The sequence below is a fragment of the Aspergillus bombycis genome, assembly GCF_001792695.1.
Source record: "Aspergillus bombycis strain NRRL26010 chromosome Unknown contig00059, whole genome shotgun sequence".
NCBI classification, from domain to species: Eukaryota; Fungi; Ascomycota; class Eurotiomycetes; order Eurotiales; family Aspergillaceae; genus Aspergillus; species Aspergillus bombycis.
This window is the reverse complement of record NW_019170061.1, coordinates 159,729-171,723: the sequence shown is the minus strand read 5'-3', so window position 1 is coordinate 171,723 and position 11,995 is coordinate 159,729. Positions and strand designations below refer to the sequence as shown.

Genomic DNA, 11,995 nt, shown 5'->3' with positions numbered 1-11,995 from the left:
TGACTTGGTCAATCCAGTAATTTACTAAAATTGGACACTCGTTTTGTCAGTGCTCGCGCGTATGGCCCCGAATTTCTGACTCATCAATGTGTCATGCTAATAATCAATAGTTAGTACTCCAATGTCTGTGGAGTACTACCTGTATATAGTTGGCAGTGATTGACATTGCTTACCATGGAATCAACAACTTCATCAAGCACAGGTTGACTTATACTCTTACATGTTGGTTTTCCACCTAGGATCTTCTTCTGGTCTTCGATAAGATTTGGGAGAGTCAGCGTCTCGGAATGCTTCCTTCTGACGTTGGACGCAGGGTTTCCAGGTGGCCCAGTAGGATGTGTTCCGTGCATCCTTGGGGGTTCATAATAAGTTTTGCATTCCGTTAGCTAACCACAACAAAGTGCAGAGGGGACTTCTGACAATCAACGTATGATATGTGTTCGCCCTCAGAAACAGACACTAGCCATGGTTGAAACTTCTATTTGTTTATCCTTTTACCAAGTCATGCTCTCACGCACCTGCATTAGATTAATGCTATTGCTTGTACTATGTATATGCACATTTGAAATATTTTTGTTCTCATAAAAATTCTTAGGGTAGCCGATCTTTCGACCGAAACATAAGGTTTTGACGTTCGGTGGTTCGGACGGGGAGTTCTACCGTCGGATACCGTAGACGATCACCCATGGATATTAATTGGAGAGAACCATTTAACAAATTGATGATTAACATATTTGAATGTCTAGGTTAGGGATCCTGGGGGTTTCAGTGCCGTCTGACAGTTGTATCCAGTTTGCGGATTCCTGCAGGAACTACGGAGTCGCTGCACAAGAAGATGTGGGTGGCTTGATACAGTATTTTACAAGTTATACACAGTACACATGGAGACAGTACGGGGAGTTGTTTTCTACTCTACTGGAGTGGAGAGCTACTACTAGTACAGTAGTGCTGAACCCACTAAGGGAAAGTACTGCACCATTCCGAGCGGGTCGGGTGGGGGTCAGTACAGAACCGACGCCTTGGTTATTGGCTCCTCCACAGAGATTTGGGTTTTTGGGAGATTTCATGCGATACGCTTTCCCGTCCATAGGAGATACAATTTCTCTGGTAGAATTTAATAAAAGAAATTAGGAGAAAAAAGTGGTGGTCAACAAGAATTATCGTTTGAAAAGTGAATAGTGTGTACAGATGGTTCCTTTTTTTAGTGAGAAGCACAGGGCAGATACTGAAGGGCTCCATAGATCCGTCCGGAGTTACATGGGAGCAACTGCAGCTTCATCTCCGTTTTGCCGGGACGTGGCTGACTAAGCCCGGGCTACCCATTTTAAAATTTGCCCGGTGGGGATCCCGAAGTTCTCAGCCGTTGGCAACTTATGCAGTATCAACGCTTACGTACGCCACCACTGCTTCATTTATTCGCCTCCCGTACCAGAGATGCACCTGACCCTTAGACTATGTGACCTGGAATAAGGGACCACCCAAGCCTTATCTCTCTGGAACGGGGAATATCCAATATTGAAACCTCGCAAAAGGAACAGGTGACAGAAAACGCTCGGGGATCAGCAGTCGGTTAATTAGGGGCCTGAGGTCAGTCTTTGCACCGTATGGCCCCGGCTTGGCCCATCCGAAGCTTGGAAGGTCATAATTTATGGAGAATAATAAGGCCATTGTATTATATCCCCGTCATTAGGCTAGGCTCTTTGTGCTTATGGCAGCACAAAGGCTAAGAATTCCGCCGGCACCGTAACGAAATTACATTTGGAAGGTATGGAGTAGATCTCTATACTTCAGGGCAGCTCTGGATTTATGGTTAAAATTGTTCCCTAGTTATTTTCAACTGGCTGGTATAGGTGTTCCGTTCCTGGTAATGTGCAGCGAAACTAGTTCCCTACATATGGTGTAATGGCCGACTGTGGCGTTTCCCATTGAAGAGATTCAATTACAATTCTTTGGGGGGGGCGAAAAACAAAAAGAATTAAACACCATATTGAATGAATTTTCCCAAGAATTAATGTTCCGATGGCGGTCTGGGGTTGATAGATAGATTGGATAGATCAATGTAGGAGATTTGATTATTGGCCTGTACAGGCCCGACTGGCTGGAGTTGTGTCGCCTCTGGATGCACAGGATGTACGATGTAAGGAGAACCAGTAGGCTGGATCCATCTAGTGATCCTGATTCTATATGATTTCTTTTTCTTGTTTATGATATGAGTTAAAAATAGGAGAGATTTTAGTTGACAGCCGTACACATCCGGTACTTTTTTTACAGATGACCTCATCCACTCTCACTTTGTAAGTGTTGTTTGACATTCACCTCCTTCTTAACCTAAAGAGATAGAAAAGAAAAGAAGAGGAGAAAAACTCATTTTTCAGGGGCCTTCTTTCAAACTTCCAGTCCCTGGATATGCTCCACTGGAAGCCTTTCTGGTGGCCTTTCAAACCATGGCTCGGATGCTGCATGCCCCACTTGGAGAGGTTTTCTTTTCTTTTTCTTTTTTTCATTTTCGCTGGGCTACCTTTTGGTGGTTGTACCGTTGTATGGTATTCCTGCAGGAAATTTGTACCTTGATGATACTTGGGTGGTATGGACTAACCCGTGGTTGTATCAATGGGGACCGAACGCACCAATGAAAGAAGAAGTGGTACTGTTCAAGTACCGTCGAGGTACCAGTATTGAATGATCGCTCACCCGCCCCATCCACTATCAACGGCCTCCTGAAGACCGGCCGTGACGCCGTCGTAAAATTATTCCCACCATCACGATATCTCCAACTTCCACTCCTTTCTTTCTCTCACTCTGACTTTCTGCCTCTGTGTTTTGTGTGTCTGCGCATCAAACAATTCTCTTTTGACTTTCGACCCCCTGGTTCAATTCCTTCATCCTCGGGAGTTTTTCCTAAATCCCTCCCCCACTGCAATCTCCCCACTTGGGCTTTTTCCCCTAATATAGGAATTCGTCCTTTCTTCCACTTCCACCCCCCCTCTTCTTTTTAGGTGATCGATTTCCCTCCTGACCCGTCAGGAGCATTCTTTTCTAGCTCATGTGGAAGCATCGACCGTCTTCCAGATCGGATTCAAAATCTGGGAGCATCGATTCAAGTTCCGAGCGTGGCTTCTTTGGTCGTCCCAAGAAGAAGTCTCCGCCGAGTAAGTATAGTGTCTCATACTAGTGCTTGTGCTTGATTCTAGTCCCTTATTATATTTATTTTTATTATTTTTCTTTTTTGGCCCTTTGTCTTTTAATTTGACTTTCTCTTACCCTATTGTCATTATCATAACATTATATCATTCTGGACCTTCACCTCCTAAATCACAAGTCCTTTCCTCTTCTTCTTCTTCCCTGCATTGTGGTCGTTCCTTATCTCTCTACCCTAACCCACTCCCCGTGATCCTCGTTGTTATATGTGACACCAAAGAGACAAAGGAGCAGCTAGATTCTTGCGCTACTGTTATGCAATACTACCTCACTACTGCCCTTTCGTAGTCGACCCTCCACTGCCCGCTTCCGTTCCTTTTTCTGGCTGTTCATTATTATACCCCCCTGTTCACTGACAGGTGCATTCGTCATCATCTACAGTATTTTCTCGACCAGAGTCCCCCACCCGCTCACCATTCCGGTCTCTGCGTTCACTCACGCGCTCAGAACGACCGGGCAGTAGGCTGTCCAACCACGCTGGCTCTTTCCGGTCTCGCGCACCTTCAACGGCCACTAGTGGTTCCCTGTACCCTGACCATTCGGGTTCTGACTGGCATTCGAATTCGATCAATTATTCGTCTCAAACGTCATCCAATTCCATATCAGGCAAGCCAATGGCAGGCTTAATGGATGTTGACCGGACTCGGTCCCGGAGAGACAGGACATTTGTGGGTAGCGAGTGCGCCGTTTGCGAGGAACCGCTAGAACATACCTGCGGGGGGAGCGTGTTCTCCAATTCTCTTGCGCACATGTAGCGCATGAAGCCTGTTTCTACGAGTTTATTCGGGAGTTCGAGGGCCAGTATTGCCCAACATGTGACGCGCCATTGGGGCTGGACACAAGTCGTGGGGGGAATGTGTTAGACATCGGTAAGTGGTAACACTAGGTAGGACATCAGACGAACTGTTGCTAACTCAATCGTAGAGAAACTTAGCAATATGGTGCGCTCAGTGACCAGCGATGCCGCCACACAACGAAGTGGTGTGACCGGGGCTACTACGCCGTGGGATCAAAGCACAAACGTAAGTCGCGGCCGGCTGCCCAGTGACGCTGGGAGTAGGCCGTACAATCGCGACAGCCGAGACATATACAGCCGGCGGGACAGCCGTGATACGGGTGACCCGCGTGAACGGATCGAGCGTCTGACATCCGGATCCCGCCAGCATCACTCCCGGAATGGGAGCGCTGCTGGCTCATCGGGTGATTACAATGATAACCAGCATCCAAACAACGGAAGACGGCATGACTATGACCTCCAAGCCATGGAGTCCGAGTTGAGCCCTCGCTCTGGGCCCACAAAGAATCCCATCCCGGCCCCAACGATGACCATTCGGAGCGAGTTTCCAACCCTCAACCGGTCCCGTCAACAGCAGCCTTTGACCTGTCTAATCACAGTTGAAGTCCCTGAGGGCTGGCGTGCAGACTCCGATGACTTGCGCCACACGTCGACTGGCTCGCCACAACCTGAGGATGAGCCTTATAGTATGATGCGTTTTCCCGCCGCCCAGGAGTCGCGCCCATCTCCATACGAACCACAGGAGAACTTGGATGAGATTGCGGAAGAACTGAGGACGAAAGTGGACAACTGGCATGGCCTTGAGTTTCAGCGGTATGCTGATCTGTGGTTTCTTGTGTTTGTAGGGCCTCGCTAATTACACAGCAGGTTCGGAAAGCTTCGCCTGCATGGACAGATGCGGGTTGGTAAAGACCGTGAATCGTGGCAGGAATTGCAATGCTACCTGTTCGCGGAGATGCTTATCTGCATCAAAGAGAAGAAGGTCAGCGACCATCGCCGCCAATATGATGACAAACTGCGACACACGCGGTCTACACTTAAGGGCTCGATTTTGATCAAGAAGCATCTCAAGCATATCGATGCGGACCCGGGTAAACCAAGATCTTGATACTAGTGGGCAATGACCGCGTACTAACTATGGATACAGATGAGCCCGTTCTAACTCTGAGTTTGTCCGTCAGCGAACTTCCATGCTTTTACCTCAGTTTCCAGAACCGGAATCAGCTAGAAATCTGGCGTCGTGCTCTGCTCGATCTCCACCAGCTCGATTCCCTGTCCCGCAGTGCCGATTATGACCTAGATAACTCGGGGACTGAGGAGGAAGACTATCGAAACAGCCAGATCAAACGGCAGGCATCGCTGAACTCCTCATATGGTGCGGCTCGGTCGAACAATACTGCCATCACTGACTACACGAATGTGGCTGTGGAAAGTGGGCCTAGCCCTTCTCTGCACATTCCGCTTGATATTGTCGTGGTGATTCCCGTGTCATCTTCGATGCAGGGCCTGAAAATCACGCTTCTACGCGACGCGCTCAAGTTTCTTGTGCAGAACCTTGGACCTCGGGACCGTATGGGATTAGTGACATTCGGTTCTAGTGGCGGTGGAGTCCCTCTGGTAGGAATGACAACGAAGTCCTGGGGGGGATGGGGCAAGATTTTGAACTCTATCCGCCCCGTTGGCCAGAAGAGTCTACGTGCGGATGTGGTTGAAGGAGCGAATGTGGCCATGGACCTCTTGATGCAACGGAAGCTGTCAAACCCCATATCCACTATCCTCTTGATTAGTGACTCCTCTACCTCTGATCCGGATAGCGTGGATTTTGTGGTGTCCCGGGCAGAAGCTGCTAAGTGCGTCCCCTTTAAATTTTTGATGCCAGGATTATGGAACTGACTGTCTTGTAGGGTTAGCATTCACTCATTTGGCCTGGGACTGACCCATAAGCCGGACACCATGATTGAGCTTTCAACTCGGACAAAAGGCTCATATCTCTATGTCAAGGACTGGATGATGCTCCGTGAATGTGTCGCAGGGTGTCTTGGAGCTCTGCAGACTACTTCTCATCAGAATGTCAAGCTGAAGCTTCGTCTCCCGGAAGGTTCTCCGGCGAAGTTTGTGAAAATCAGTGGGGCCCTTCACACCACTAAGAGGGCCACCGGCCGCGACGCGGAGGCCGCTCTTGGTGATCTCAGATTTGGAGATAAAAGGGATATCTTGGTTCAGCTTGTTATTCAGCCCGACAACACTTCCCAGGAGAACATGCCGCAAGACCCCTGGGAGAGTCTGGTCTCGGGACTGGAAGCCCTCGGTGGCGGGTCGGATGGAGATGAGCAGCGAGTGCTTAGCGTAGAGGAAGTCCCATTGATCCAAGCGGATATCACTTATGGAGATCTTCTCCGTGATGGCCATTTGACGCATTCGCCGCGACCATCACTTTTGGCGATTACTATGCTTCCACCAAACCCTAGGATTCGACATTCCAGTCGACCGATGACGCCCCCTATTCCTCCGCATCCTTCAATTGTTCAGCGACGCATGGAGCTACTCACGTCGGATATGCTAACTAGAGCATTGACTTTGGTGTCGCGTGGACATCATGATCGTGCGCAGCACTTATTGGTTGAGACCCGCAGTATCCTGAAGGGTCTCGGTAAAGGAAGCCTTCCCCCGCTCCCACCTGGTGCTGTTAAACCATCAAGCATCAGCGACTCTGGCAGCAGGGGTGACACGCCTACATCCACTTCTCCAAGATCTTCTACTTTCGCCGATAGCCACTCCTCAGCTGTCTCGGACTCCGCCACGGTAACACCAGTAGCCGCGGTTGATGCGCAGACCATGCAGGCGCTGGATGGTGACCTACAAGCAGCGCTCGAGTGGATCAATCATCCTGCAGTGTTTGGCCGGGACTCCCGCAAGGCTGTACTGCAGGGTATTGGCGTGATTTCGTCGCAGCGGGCGTACACCTTCCGATCGCCCTCCGAGGCGCACTGGGCCCAGCGGGTGGCTGGAGTTCGACGACTGACCGAACGGTCTAAGGAGTGGCGTGAGACCGGCGATGACGCATTGACTGAAGAATGAACGCTCTGACATGACTCGCTTATAAGCTTTTCTTATTTCGTCGCATATGTTTTCTATTTCCCCTTAATTACCCCTTGAGTGGCTACTAATACTCCCTTTTTCCCCTTTGATTGTTTATGATACCACTTTGTTCACCATGACTGTGCAGCATGATACCACGGGTTTGGTTATTTTGTAATTTTTCATCTGTTCTTACTGGTTGTACCTGTGTATATATCAGCTTATATTCTTAATCTTGGGTGACGGATCGGGATCGGACTGAAACTGGATGAATTACGCATCTTACTTGCTTTGTTGTTTTTCCTAGGCGGCTACAAGACGAGGCTCGTCTATATACATCACCTGTCTCTATTGCGTATTTCCTGGGTTGCGACGCTCTTTGCGATATGCCACGATCAATATAATCGAGAATCTAGATACAATATGGTCTTACGTCTTCTACCATTCTCGTTTGGTTGATATTAGGGCTCACAACCACCACTATGCATGCAAGCGATGCTCCCGTCAGGCTTGACTCCCTGCGCCAAAATTTGTCCGCGACTCCTAGCTCTTCCGGTCTGTTTGCCTTAACAAATTCAATCCAGACTCAAAGTGTCATCCGGGGAACTACGCCAAAAGTAATGTTCAGCTTTGTTTCTATCACTGTACCATGTCTAAGTAACTACTGGAGTGAACTAAAACCAGACTATTGTTGGACCCTTCCTTACGCATGACTTACCCGCCTACATACTAGTAGTCATTCTGAAACTCAAGCTTCGAACCATGGACCCGTCAAGGTCCCTATGTTGAATGGAAAAGAACGAAAAGAACCTGGGTAGACTACTATGTATAGAAACAAAACATGTCTGTATGATGCAACCGCCCAATTGCTCACAACCGAAAGAAAGATGGTTGAGCCGAGAGAAGCGCCGGAAATGGCTGTGCGGTGATAGCTGAGATCTTTATTTAGAAATGGCGAACTAAAAGAGTAGCTCATAGCAGATGGTGGAAGAAAGAAGTTATATGAAAGACCCTGCGGTGGAGTGGTATTGTACGATACCGTATTATACGGTGATACAGAGCCATACTTGGAGACGGGGGATGTGATCAGGACAAGGGGGCCAAAGAGAGCACAAGCTGGGAAATGATTGAAGCGCCGTAATAGCTATGAAGGACAGGAATGCTTCTAAAATTAAAACAGATCAATGATGAGCCCAGTAAATGGCTCAGGAAGAGAGGAGGGGAGGGGGGGGGGGGGGAAACAAGGAAACGATGTGAAAGTAGACGGGATAAAAGGCACTTGGCCGAAGGTTTGCGCTGAAGTAGAACGGCACAGTGTTTGTGATCCAATGAGAACGTGGAAAATGATGTAGATATGGCTACTAATGCAAGATATCTCCAGATAATAATAGAAAAACCAAAATGAAAGTCAAGTTTCGAGAGGGTTTGATAGAGGGATCGGTTGTGGCATGCCCTGTTTAGGAACAACTTCCGACGAATCGACGCTCCTCTACCAGAGATAGGGGGGCATTGGACCCTGTATATGCAGATATGGGTTAATCTAGTTCGAATGCCCTGATTGGCTTGATTAGCGTGACGCCGTTGTGGATTGTTTCGTCGAGTGAATGCTATTGTTATGCGTGATCGAAAGCTCTGACTTCTCGTGGGTTGCCACCTGGGGCTGGAGTCTGGAAAAAAGGATGCTCCCGTTGAGAAATACATAGATCTATACAGGCTGGAATTCACCCAAGCAAAACTGGAAGCAGCCAACTCAAAATCCAGCGTCCTATATACTTAGAAATATCGTGGTGAATGCATAGAAAGTAGAGGTGAGGTTGCAGGGCCAAAAATAGAACATCAGATCTGCGGCCTTACCGCGGGGGATTCTATTATTAGATTTAGTCGCTGCCAAACCCCGACAATCCAAATCACAACCACCATTGGCCGGAACACCCTCAGTAGCACATTTAACTGTCAGAACTAAACTGCGCTTTTTTCCTCAGTCGGTACTTGATGCACATTTATTGGTAGAATGATGGGATGGCCGGTTTGAGCTCACCCCTCCGGCGCGTCAAACCCTGGACGAATGAATCGGTGCTATGCGTCAAGAAAGTGATGGGTGTTTCCCTAATTAGATACCTTGCGCTTAAATTCCAGATATGTACTCTTGTCGATAATGCTGAACCGTTATCCCACAACTACTGGGCGCTATCGTTAGAGATTGCAGTGTTGACGTAACTGCTTGATAAACGGGAGTAATACTTGCACACAAAGGAGGTTGCGACTTAGGCTACCGCAGTTAGTAGTAGGCAATAATAAGGATCAAGAGCTACAAGCGATCTTGTACAGGAGAAATATTAGGCATTAGGTGGACTATTTAAGTGTTAGTCGAGGGGATTCTTGATTGGCCAACTAGCGCTACAGCACGGTGACTTGGGATCTGGCGCCGCTTTTGCGAGTTGACCAGGCTCATCTGTTCTTTGGTAGTCATGCTGATTTCAATATTGCCCTAGCAATAGGCGCCTGTGTATTAAGGATATTAGCGCTAATTGGCATGCACACATAAATTGTAATCCGCCAAGAAGCAGAGAAGACTATGGCGACCTCCATATAGAGGGCTTGGCAGGAATCGAGAGAACTGCTGTGCAGGAATGTGACACTCAGTATATTGAATGTCATTAACCAATGCTCATAGCTTCCTGCGTCCTACAACGCTCGTCTGACATGATATGTCATAGGATATGAGAATTGCTATAGATCGTCAAACTGTTGAAGCGTCAATATAGAAGAGACTATCTCAACAAAGCGCTCGTCCTTACTTGCATGCAGAATAGTTATATAGCTGAAACTATAAGGCCCCGTATGGATACGTCCTATGCAGCCTGATTGGACATGCTTAGCGAAATTGGCAACTTTGATAATGAGAATTTTGGATAAAATTCTGCAAGCCAGGATTTTTGAGGCTCTAGGTCCTTAGGGTTGTAGGAACATGTTTGGAATTACACCACCCCGTGTTTCCAAGCTGCCTTGAGAGCGTGGATCGTAGAACCGCGCGCTTTACTTGGACGAACCACGCTTCACAAGCAGCGAAAGATTGAAGCTCGATTGAGGCAAAGGATACCTTAGAGCAAGGGGTAATAAGATGAAGTTTGCTTCAGAAGGCGCGCGACAATGCTGGTGTTGTCATGAATCCATTTCTAGTAGCTCTCTCATTAAACAAAGCTGGGGAAAGGTATAAGTGTCCAGATAATTCTCAAGTGTTGGATCTCCTCCAGATCCATCCTCATGAAGAACTGACCTCCCCTTTCTCCTTTTGAGTTCATACTATTTCCTTTGTTGTGAATAGAATTGAGGCATCAGCTGGACTGATTTTAACTCTGTGCGGATCCCTTCCGAAGAGTAGACAAGGCGCCCGTCAGCAACCACAACACCCGGCTGAGATCTTACACGGGCTGTGCCTCGTTCAAGGGTTCGACCAGCGATTCCACTACCCATACTACTTTGCTATTATCTTAATTCCTTTAGATCGTGGCTGTTGTGAGTGGATCAAGTGTTGCTATTTTAGATAATGCCTGAGGGTTATCCATTGACTAACCCTTCTCAGGTTTAGACAATACCCATACATATCGATACGGTCTGGTACCGTACTATAGTATGTATGTGTAACTTACATGCTCTATCCTCCTACTAGTACTATCCATGCCTCTGACAATTATATTATAGAGATTTCCAACACCTTAACGCCTCCAACCATTGCTCACCACTTTGGACGCTGGCAGTCCAATTTGACTATTACTTAAAACCGCTTCCTCTTCTTTTGTGGCCTGGTTTTATTCTAACAGTTTCTCATCACCATCTTACTTGAGAACACCCTGCCGTATCTTTTTGATCAACTTCTATCGTCACTGTGTCTATCCGTAAAGACTTCGAACTCAGGAAGAAGTCAAAACGAGATGGGTCCATCAAAGCCGACTCTCCATCCTTTGACCACCCCCAAAACTTTGAACTTTCCTTCCGAACTCCGACCACGCACGTACTATACATGCCTCGACCCAGACAGACCAGCCAAGGAGATCAAGAAAGAGGATGAGGATGATGAGATCACCATCACTCCTCCACCAGCATACACAGAGTTCCTCAACACCTTCAGCCCCATTTTTTCCAGCCCTGCAACCTCCCGTGAGAACTTCTCCAAGTACATGCTTGACAAGCCTCGTCCTTCACCTACTTCAGCGCCCACCAGCTCTACTTCCCCCTCCTTCCCCAAAGGAAATACAAGGATTCCGCCGCCATATTCTACCTCGCGTTCTGTCGTACCGATGCCTTCCAAGAGCCCGGATCACACTCGACGTTTGCCTCTTCCCCCACCTTATGTGTGCACGTCCGTGACCGACTCCCCGCGCAGTGCCCATCCTCTTCGATCCCCCTTTACCCCATCTGATTACAGACTGCGGGCATTCGACTCCCCAGTCAGTGAAAATGGGGCATCTTTTAGTGTACGGCATGTGGTTACAACGACCATTACCCTCAAGCGGGCCCCCCAGCTCGAGCCCCCACCGCAGGGAAAACGGAGAAACATCGCACGTCGGAGCACATAGTTCCCTGAGGAAACACCATGTATAGCTCCATCAATGACGAAGGGTGATGAAAGCGAACTATTATGATTGTTTTTGTCTATTGTTATCTGTTATAGCATACATTTCTTTACCTGTATCCATGTCCCGCAAAGGTTGTTTTGTTTATTGGGCTAAATTCATTCTACGGATCTACATTGCAAGCATTATGCGATATGGATGGTTCCTTGAACTCAAGTTTTTGAGACCGATTGGAGTTTTCAAGCACTGTACGGTGGGAGTTGAGGTTTCCGGTACATCGTGTTTAACATTGGCGAAATGAATGCTATAACGTGGTTCTATTTTCTACTTCCAAGGTTCCCTGTAGTGA

At 47.9% G+C, this 11,995-nt stretch overlaps 2 protein-coding genes across 2 annotated transcripts; both read left to right on the top strand.

The window, feature by feature from the left end:
• Window positions 1-3,812: 3,812 nt before the first annotated feature.
• Window positions 3,813-7,072, top strand: ABOM_007052 (von Willebrand and RING finger domain protein; the record flags this gene model as incomplete). The annotated part of the gene is made up of 6 exons (XM_022534181.1): window positions 3,813-3,870; window positions 3,954-4,067; window positions 4,123-4,807; window positions 4,862-5,085; window positions 5,142-5,844; window positions 5,899-7,072. The coding sequence occupies 6 exons, from the start codon at window positions 3,813-3,815 to the stop codon at window positions 7,070-7,072; spliced, it is 2,958 nt and encodes a 985-aa protein (XP_022387895.1).
• A 3,932-nt stretch (window positions 7,073-11,004) lies between these two features.
• ABOM_007051 (uncharacterized protein) lies at window positions 11,005-11,649 on the top strand (the record flags this gene model as incomplete). The annotated part of the gene is made up of 1 exon (XM_022534180.1): window positions 11,005-11,649. The coding sequence occupies one exon, from the start codon at window positions 11,005-11,007 to the stop codon at window positions 11,647-11,649; it is 645 nt and encodes a 214-aa protein (XP_022387905.1).
• Between the last annotated feature and the right edge of the window lie 346 nt (window positions 11,650-11,995).